Genomic DNA, 10,639 nt, shown 5'->3' with positions numbered 1-10,639 from the left:
TTTCTACATTTGTTTTTTTCTGTCAAGATGGGGTGCTGAGTGTACATTACTGAGAAATAAAATGAACTTTTTTTGATTTTTGGAAAATGGCTGCAATGAAACAGAGTGAAAAATTTAAAGGGGTCTGAATACTTTCCGTACCCACTGTATACAAAACATTTCCGGATTTAAGGGGACACTTACTCAATAAATCAAAAAACTTAATAAATCTTCATTTACATTTTTGTATATAAAGAGTAATATAAAACATTCAATTAAAGCCACGATGTGACTTTTCAGAAATCCGAGAGTCCATGAAAGCATCTAGCAGGAAGTTCGAACAAGTTTTGCTGTCGGGACGCAGAACAACTTCCCTTAAGCTGTACACAACTTTGTGTCCTCTGGCTGTTCTGTAATAAAAAATGAAGCTAGTATGGTCAAATACAAAGAGTTAGAATGGACACAGTGTTGTGCAGGCCTGTACATTTGTTGCCGTGGTGTAGCAGTAAGTTTAGTAGATACAGTGGGCGTCTGAATGTAGTTTGCCTGCTCGGGTTAAGATCCCTCCAGGTGTTGTTCATCGGGAGGAGTAATTCAAGGTATGTTTACAATGGTAAAGGTTTTGTAGATAGCCAAAAAAAAACTATAGACAAAGAGTCCTCAGGATCGTAGTAGTCCAGGTTTGCTTGCTTTCTCAGTTATCTAAAACGTTTATTAAATCGTTATCTAAGTAGAAATGTGTGCCAACGATGAATTTCTCCTCTGTGATAAGTCAGCCAGTGCCGATGACACATGCAAACATAAACTTACTTTAGCAGTTCATTTATACAATGTAAATTAACGTAACATGGGTATTTAGTAGAATGATTAATCTTAGATGAATCAAGGGATAACATTTTTATCTAACTTAGTTGTACATTTCAAATACACAGCATAAGCTACACATTCCTGTGCAAGTAGCTATTTAGGGCTGCCATGACAATGTGGGGGGATGATTAAATAAGCAATTAAATATATATCCAAGTTATTATTGGATTTTAAAAACAAAATTATGTGTATCAGACATGGTAGTGGTTGCAAGAATAAGTAAGATACACATTTTATAAATATTTTGTAAGACATGTTTTTATAATTTTACGATACAAAATATTATTTACCCCTTTGTTTCTAATTGAATGCGTTTATAGTTATTTATTAAATTATTTATTTTTGCCTGCAGTCATAGCCATAGACGAGTGTTTGTCGGTCGGTCACGTGATCAGAGGGGTTTTGCACCGACGTCAGAGAAACGGAGCTGGTGCCGACCAGTCTATGAGGCTAACTAATGATCCTCATCGTCCTACTGCATTCAAACTCCCTTTCTTACGTGTTTGAAAGACGTCTTTCCAGCGGCATTTACTGACTTAAGTTCCCACTCGCCAGCGTCCTATAACAGAGACGATGTAGGAATGTAAACTGTGTTGGAAATGCTCAGGGGACCGTATAGCGTATGTTAACGTCACCCAGCTCGCATTAAGACAGTAAGTGATACGGCTCACGTAAATGCAACGAGCATGTCTCCGCGCTAAAGAAAACAACTGGTGGTGTTCTGTTGCGTTCAACTTTTCAGGTAAGTTGGCTGAAAATAGTAACAACAACAGCAATGTTTTGTAACCCGTAATGACGCGTGTGGTACTCTGCAGTGAGTGTATGGTGGCCTTATTGTACCCATTTAATCTGTTTAGCGCTATCACTACTATGTCCCCAAGGGACGCATTTTGCGGGGCAAATGTTCTGTGTAAGTATACTATAACGCTGGCTTCTTATTTCTTGTATTTGGAGAAGAAGTTCATAATATAGCCTGTGCTGCTGCCAGTTTGTCGTTAATCAGTATTGTTGATGCTATCTTTCCTGTCTGTGTCAACATCTGCTCACACATTTTGAACAGGAACTAGTTGAAAATGTCTAAAGATGTTAAGACTCTAGTTAGCATGTTTTTGCTGACAGTATCACAGGTGACTAAACTAATTCATGTTTATACTTGTGTGTCTTGTACTGTCATGATAATAGCATTTGTTTCCTCATCGTTAGTGACATTGTTTTTCTTCAAATAACTTGGATACACTGATAACTTAATAGGAGGAGTTTAATTTAACTAACGTTACACTGCAGAGAGAAATAGGGCAAACTGAGAATCCAGGTTGTGTTTGTTGCTTACATGTGCAAATCAGGCACGCTGGCTTGCTATGAAGATCTTTGGTTGTTGTTCACAGAGCTCCATTGTTCTGGTTTCTGTGTGTAGTGTGCAGTCCATTCAAGAGGCTGAGTGCCTCATCAGCACGCCATAGCTTTAATGCATGGGGTTCCCCAAAGAAGGCAAGTGCACTATGGGACACTAGTTGCATTATTGCAGTGGTCCTAGCATGACAGAGGACCCATTTGCTGACCTCTCATCAATTTCATGCTGTGAAGGGACCACGATATACCAATCTCTAAAGTCAATATCAGAAGGCCTCCATCAATACACATCTGCATTTTCTCATGAAGTATAAGTGCATGATGGAAACATTTATGAGTGGGTAGTACTTAGTAAGGGTGTGTACTGCACTGTGATTGCTGTGGATAATAGCAGGATAAGGAAGGGCTGTGATTAGGCTTGCTGGCTTTGGAGTGTGTAGGTGCTAACATTCATTTAGCTGAATGCAGTTCAAGGTTTAATATATTGCACCACCATGTTTGAGGTGTATATTGTCTAAGAAGGAAGTTGCCAGAGCAGTTTTGGCTGTTGCACTGGGACTGTGATGAAGTAACCATATGAGAGTTAATGACTGCAGTTAAGTTTGAAATTGGTTAACATGAAAGCTTATCACTTTAATAGTTAATGTGGCCTTTTTTTTAAATGGACAACCTTTATTTTTGTATCATGCATGCATCACCAGTCACTTCCCAATTAGTATTACACAAGGGTAACAGTAACTCTTTGTTTGCTATTATTGTCATAGGCTACTTACTTGGCAACTTGTGTCATAATCTTTCCTTGTTAAGAGATTAAATGAATGTAAGAACTGACTGAGACACGATATTAGTAAGTCTTGCTATGGTTTGTTAGAAACAAGGGTAAGACGTTGAATTTGGTGCACTGTGGTAGCACTAAAATGGCATCCCTGATAGTAGCGTCATTTGAATAGTGAAGTTGATCTTGCTTTGTGTCTGATTATCTTTGTGTCTCATATGCAAATGATTAGGGGTTAACTGTCAGCTGTTAAATGTAATCAGTTATCGTTGTAGCAGCTTAACGGTCAGTAAAAGGAGCCAACTTGTGACCTGGTTACTATTGTGAACGTGTGATGCTGTCGCCATCCACAGCAGCTTCTGGTGCACGTTTTAATTGAGGCATGTGATCCATGGCTGCTTCAGAAGAGCAGGTTGAAAACGTTTCTGCTGACTGTCAAGCATTTCGTCACTAAAGGATGTTGTAAAAGTTAAAAAGTGCGTGTGTGTGTTTTTTTGTGCTAGGTGTGGTGGCAAGCCCATGGAGAAGCCGTCATCTTCAGACAGAGCAGCGCTGGAGGAGAGAAAAGGCCTGGTTGAGGTGAGCAGCTCACTCATTAACTGGGTCCGAACTATATGTATTAAATGGTTAATTTAATATATGAGAGAAACATTTTTCAATGAAAGGAAATGCATGTTTCCAAACTCACTTTGGGGATATGTGTTTTTGCAATTGTGGTCGCACATTTGTTATAAAGAGCTGAAAACAGACCTTTTTTTCACAGCAGACATTTTGACTTTGTCATAGTCGAAAAAAGCACAGGTGGAACCAGTTACATTAACGATGGCTCCGTTCCATCCAAGTGCCCCAGTAAGCCTTTCCAGTGAACCAGCATGAAAAATAGCAGGTACTGCTATTCTCAATGAAATGCAGTTGTTATCAAATGTTATTGATTACACCGGTGCTCTTCCTATTATGTTGTTGAGCTTCCTGACTCATTATGTCTGTTAAAGAGGAACTCTGGCAACTTGACACATCATCATCTGTTTGCAGGTCTTTGGTGGACAACAGGATATGTAGGGAAAAAACTGTACAAAGCTTTTTGTGACCCCGGAAGGATAACTTTGCTGGATATCTGATAATTTGTGTGTTAATTTTGTGATGTCAATTGTCATGACGGTTGGGGCTCAAGTTTGAAAGTGAAAAAAGTCTAGGGGCATTGAGTTAGAAACAGTGTTATAGGACTGCGATGCTAAATCGGATTATAGTAGATTATAGATTATAGATTATAAGATTATAGTAAGGGTAGGACTGTCCCATTTCCCTTCCTGTTTTCAAATGCCTTGGAGAATGCAAATTGACTCATTCACTGTGTGTGTGTGTGTGTGTGTGTACTTCAGGATGGTGGGGCGCTGAGAGGTGCTGAGGGTGGAGAGGTGGATCCTCAGCCGCTGAGGAAGAGCAGCTCCTCTCGCTCCTCCCGCAAGAGCTTCCGTTTAGACTACCGGCTGGAGGTAGTCCTGTCCCCTAAAACCTCCTCCTACCTGAAACACACACACGTTTGCACCACCTCCTTCCACCGTCACCTCAGCTCAAACCTCCATAAACTCTTAACACTCTTATAAATGGCTAAAATGTAATATTTTGATTGCAGGAGGATGTGACGAAGTCCTGTCAGGACAAACATGGCCGCTGGACCAACCCCTGGCCCACATGGCGGTTTCCTTCCTACACCACCATGCTCAGGTTCATTTTGTTGGATAAAAATCACAGCAATGTACCTACTAGTAAAGAGGTAAGTAATTATTAGACTAAAATTTTATAGTTTGTTATTAACTACAGTTTTGGCTTTGTTCCATAATATCACCAAAAGTCTGTGTGTACTGTATGTACTATGTATTGTTTGTCTCAACATTTTAGCATCATGACCAACATCATGCCAGAAAAGAACAAACAGCAGAATTTTCCCCACCATCAAAAGAGCTGGGGCGCAGCGCCTAAGGGTGTTTTCACAGCACCTAAGCCAAATAAACAGCATTTTATTTATATATTTATTTAATGCAATTGTTAAGATAGTCCATTTAAGTACTTTGGATGTGTGGTTTTATTTCATTTATGATTTATTTAGTCATGTAAATTGTCTTAAATCATATCTTTTGTCGCAATCATTTCTGGGACAATATATCGTCCAACAAAAGTAGTTATCGTGAGAGACTTAAGTGTATATTGTGGATGATGTAGAGCACAACTTCACCTTAAACTTAAACACTTTTGAAAAGCTGTAACACAATAAATTTTGTTATTGCAGAGCACAGAAAGTGTTGACTTTCACACTTAAATTCACTGGTTAAATTGATACTGACTACTGTGTAAAAGTCAGATATCCAATGTGTTCAAGCCAGTGTATGCTTTTACGTGTATTATCCTTTATAGTGATCAGAATAAGTGTTCATATACAGAATTTCCCACCTGTGTTAGTAGGAACATTGCCACGACTTTCACAACCCACAGAGTATTTATAGCTCCCAATGGAAACCTTACTGAGCTCAGTAGATAGCAGGCATCAAAGGCTGCTTTCACACAGTAATCGAAAAATGTTTAACCCCTTAACTGCACAGCAGGGTGCCATTTGTGTAAAAAAAAAAACAGAGGGGAGGATTTATTTTTTCACTCTTCATGCAGCTCCGACAGAGCCAAAGTAGTGCATTTTAAAATAATATTAACCCTAACAAAACTACGGATCGAGATAGTGAATTGGATTCATCATTCTGAGGGGGGGGACAAAAATTATTCATAAATCCTGCAAGCAGCAACGAAAACAGGTTAATCCTGTGTTTAGGGGAGCAAACAGTGCCGCAGTGTATCATTTGCAGAGTAGAAAGCTGTGACTCAGTTATTAGGGTTCGATTCATTTTATGATCAGACGAAGTTGTGAGACAAACATTCTATTCCTCATGATCAGTGTGCGGTTGTTTTTTCTCCTTTTCTCTCTCCCTTTCTCCTACTGTATTCACCACTCTTCCTCTCTCTGTGCGACTCGTGCTCATCATCATCTTATCCCCCTACCCTTGCTCTATTTCTCACCATCTCTGTTCCCATAGGCTCTGGATAGGGAACTCCCAGTGATGGAACCGTACTTCGTCCAGAACCCAGACCTCTCTGACTCTGGTCCAGGTCTGAGAGTCACCTGGCTGGGTCACGCCACGGTTCTGGTAGAAATGGACGGGCTGAATATTCTGACGGACCCAATTTTCAGCCAGAGGGCCTCACCATTCCAGTTCATGGGGCCCAAAAGGTACCGAGGCCCCCCCCTGCACTGTGGAACAGGTTTAGTGCTTTTTGTTTTTAATTTTCTAAAGCAAAGATCTCCATCACAGTATTTGATCCATGCCTTGTTTCTTTGGCTGCTTCTTTGCTACCTGGTTACATTTTTTTTTTATATCCTCCTGCCAACAGCTTCCCAGGATCGATGCTGTCGTCATCAGTCATTCTCATTATGACCATCTGGATTCTGGATCTGTGGCCAGCCTTAATGCACGCTTTGGAGGGGAGCTACGCTGGTAAGTGTGGTGGATGTGTTGTCAACAGTAATGATTTGACACCCACAGTCTTAATATTATTTATTAAGTGTAGTGTTCAGTTTACACTCTTACAAAGTCATAGTCACATGTTTTTTATGTTGAGTAAGTCCAAGTGTGTTTCACAGGTTCGTGCCCCTGGGTTTGATGGACTGGCTGGCGAAAATGGGCTGTGAGAACGTGATGGAGCTGGACTGGTGGGAGGAGAACTGTGTCCCGGGTCATGATGACATCACATTTGTCTGCACACCCTCTCAGCACTGGAGCAAACGCACTGCGCTGGACGATAACAGGGTAAGAATTCATTACAATTATTAGAGTTTACCTGTATGTGTAATATATGTATTAATTCATACCTCCATACCAAATGTGTAAAGTCCAATAGCTGGTGCTCGAGGATTTTTTTTCAGTAATCAAGTAGAAAAGGGCAGTTTTAAAATGTTTTTATTAAGTTCAAAGCATATTCAGTACATAACCAGAACTCTTTTCCTCTCAGTCTTTATGGGGAAGCTGGTCTGTTTTGGGTCCGGACCATCGATTTTTCTTCGCTGGTGACACTGGCTACTGCACTTCCTTCCAGGAAATCGGACGACGCTTTGGACCGTTTGACCTCGCAGCAATCCCCATTGGAGCTTACCTGCCCAGGTCCTGTACATATTATTATTATATTATTATTATTATTATTATTTAGTGTTTATTTTGAATATGTGTAAAAAAGAGACAAAATACAATCAAATTAACAATCAAAACGATTAAACAATACAATAATAAATACATTTATAATATTTACAGCCAAAGAAATTTTTAAACTCTTGTCAGTTTCTTAACATATTTCAAAAGGAGTGGGAAGAAGGTACACCTGTACAATCTAATGGAACTGTTCCGCCATAAAGTCTGTTTTTAAGATGCCTCTCTGCCCATTTTTAGTCAAGACTGTCAGGTGTAATTTCAATTATATGTTCTAATATTGAGGTCATAGTTAGGGACTGCACTGTATTGAGGCATTTAATATTCTGCCCCCCTCATGTTGTAGTAACACCTCAATATAATGTAGTCCAGTGCAACACCACCTTTAACTATGAGCTCATTAATAAACATAATTGAAGTTAAAATTTCAGACAATGTCAACAAACACTGAACATTATTAACTTTGTAGAATTTATGGCAGATGGATTGCATTAGATTGTACCAGAAGCCTTACAGAGGGGCCACTGTCCTTCCTTCTGTGACAGATCAAATTTAAATACTGGACAACTGTAATTTTTTTATTGTTACTGTATGTAATATATGAATTGGCATTGAAAGTTTTAAAAGACCATGCACAGCCACTGTTGCAGAGAAAACCATGGAAGACTATATTGAAATCTTCTTTGGTTTAGCAGGGATGTGATGCGGGGGCAGCATGTAGATCCAGAAGAGGCTGTCCAGATTCACCAAGACCTTCAGGCCAAACACTCTGTGGCCATTCACTGGGGAACCTTTGCTCTCGCCTATGAGGTAGGGAGTACATACATATTACTTAGACATCTGACTAATTGATTATTTGTGTGGTTTAAAGGAATTGGTTTGGGCTGTACGCTTATTGGCTTTCTTTCCAAGTTAAATTAGAAGATTGATACTCATAGCTGTCCATTCAATATGTAGCTGGAGCAAGCAGAAGATTAGCTTAGCTAGGAAACAGCCGCTTTGTCAGACGGAAACTAAAGTTCACTAATTGTAAAATATAAGTGTGTTAAACGGTTTTGCGGGTGTTATGTGCTAGACTATTGCTGCGTTGGCAGACTGCTTGGAACTGGGTTGAAAAATCCGACTTCTGACCTCCAAGTATTCCAGGTGCATGACGCCGAAAGTGAACAAAAACATAGCTGACCATGACAAACTCTTTGTCAAGTGTACACAAAGTTGCACCCTCAGCACTGCCCTTGATGTTAGGATGGCTGTTTTATTGAAAACAAGTTACATAAATAGCCTATACGTTACTAGTTGACTGTGTACCGGTCTAGCTACATCAGTTAGTAATTCTCAGTCAGCTAATGTTTTAGGCTATATTTTCTAATGTTTTCAAATGTTTTGGCATTTCTTACATTTCACTGAATAACGTTTGTGCAGAGAAGATGACTTAGATTCTTTAGTCACCTGCTTGCTTCAGCTACACTTCAAGGTCTGGTGATAGATCAACATATCATTTTACAAGAAAACTTGCCTTCCACCCAATTATTGGCACATTTCACTGTGTATTGATAACGGACAGATATGAGAGTGGTACCAATCATCTCATCTAACTCTTGGCAAGAAAGTGAATTTCCTAAAATGTTAAACTTTTGCTTTAACACACAATGCAATTAAAGTGCAGTCAGTTTCCAGTTTATTAGCTAAATCAAATGTAGTCTAATTCAACAGTCCTACCTTCATAAAAGGTTATAATGGGTGAAAATTTTTAAGAGGCGTTGATTCAACTTTCAGATCATTTTGGAGGGTGCAATTTGGGGTTCTGTGGAACTGTATTGCATTATTCTGACAGGTGTTTCTATTATTTTTCCACCCCATTTCTATTAATGAAGGCAGGCTAATAGAACACCTCTTTATAAAGCACCACAAACTACAGCCTCCAAAAATGATCAGAAAGTTCTCTCTGAAAAAGTTCATCTAAAGCTCAACATTAACACCTTAATGAAGGCAAGGTTTATTGCAGACTGTATTAGACTGCATTAGTGTTAACTAGGTGTACCTAATAAACTGGCAACTGTTGTGTGTATGTTAGGGTGCTGCTAGGAGGATTCAAATGTTTTAAACACATTTTGCATTGTATAAATATAGCTGAAGCGTTAATAGTCATGGTCATTACAGTAGCCCACAGTGATGCTCTGTGTGTTACTGCTTTCAGAGACAGGCAAAGTGTGTGTGAGGTTAAAAAGTGCTGACACTATTATGTTCTGATAACACAATGTAACAAAAGGTGTCATTGTTTTTTTAAGCTGCATGATTATTTCAGCAGCTAACACAGTTTAATGCAACCTCTCTCTCACTGCCACGGTTAGAAAATTAGGGACGAGCTGACAAACCTGTCAAACACTCAAACTTGCAGCACTGTGCTAAAATGAACCTGTCCTGAAGTATTGTGACACTCAAGAATAGTCTTTAATACTCACTTTTTCTGTGGTCCCTCCTTGAATCAGTACTACTTGGACCCGCCGGTTCGTCTCAGAGAGGCCCTGGAACAGAACGGGCTGAAGCCAGAATCCTTCTTCACTTTGCATCACGGGGAGTCTCGCCTTATAGTGTCACAGAAAGGAGACTTCTTCTGATCCTCTCTGGAGCGTTTTGTTGTGTCTGTAATAAAGTGCAGCACATTTTGTTGATCATATATAAATGGACTTCAGTGATTTAATTTGAAATGCATATACGTATGCAGCTTATCCCAACTGAAAACAGGAAATTCAGATGTTCATCAACTCTGTTTACATACTGAATGTTTGGCCTGCCATCATCATGTTGGGCAGTACTGCCTACACGAGCTGTGAAGGCTCCAAGAAAAAAAAAAAACAAGAAATCTGATTCATTAGATTTACTCAAATATGTGTGTGTAATTCTTTCAGGCAAAGATCAGCTATTCATAAGATTTAAACTCAGATGCTAAATGTTGACATCAGCACATACTGCTGTACAGCCAGTGTTGTTACAGTGTGGTTAGTATGCAGTTCAAGTAACGAATAATTCCAATTAATATGGTTTTTATCTGTGTAATGCTGAGGGATAAAAAAACCAAAACTGGTGATGGTCCCATGTTACTTTAATACCAGTACTCTTGAATGGAGAGAATGGAGATCAAGTTTGTAGGAAACAATGTGGGGTTGAACTACAAACCTTCAGTATGAGGCTGGACTGGAGACTACACAGTGTGATGTAGCTTTCTGCTGTGAGCTGCAATATAGAAGAGAAAACTAATTAGAATGTTATTTAGAGTAGTGATTTTTGATGATTGGTGCTAGGTAATGCCACATTACAAAGGCTTTTTTTCTGAATGTGCTCTGGCATCCCAAAACAACATAAGATGCAGAAGTGTCTTTTGTACTTTGTATCTATACCGTTGTATGCTAATAGAAACTGCAGA

General features: G+C 39.4%; 1 protein-coding gene across 1 annotated transcript; it reads left to right on the top strand.

The window, feature by feature from the left end:
* The first annotated feature begins 343 nt into the window (after positions 1-343).
* Positions 344-10,069, top strand: LOC119917947 (N-acyl-phosphatidylethanolamine-hydrolyzing phospholipase D-like). Its single transcript, XM_038738396.1, is given in 11 exon segments — positions 344-578; positions 3,475-3,550; positions 4,351-4,464; positions 4,605-4,745; positions 6,052-6,255; positions 6,257-6,277; positions 6,407-6,510; positions 6,657-6,822; positions 7,025-7,173; positions 7,911-8,025; positions 9,705-10,069. Coding segments are annotated over 11 exon segments (1,362 nt in total). The 5' UTR covers positions 344-435; the 3' UTR covers positions 9,834-10,069.
* Positions 10,070-10,639: the final 570 nt, after the last annotated feature.

The sequence above is a fragment of the Micropterus salmoides genome, unplaced genomic scaffold (genome assembly GCF_014851395.1).
Source record: "Micropterus salmoides isolate LMB-PRFRI ecotype aquatic unplaced genomic scaffold, ASM1485139v1 Ms_hic_scaffold_23, whole genome shotgun sequence".
NCBI lineage: Eukaryota > Metazoa > Chordata > Actinopteri > Centrarchiformes > Centrarchidae > Micropterus > Micropterus salmoides.
This window is presented reverse-complemented; position numbering and strand designations above follow the sequence as displayed.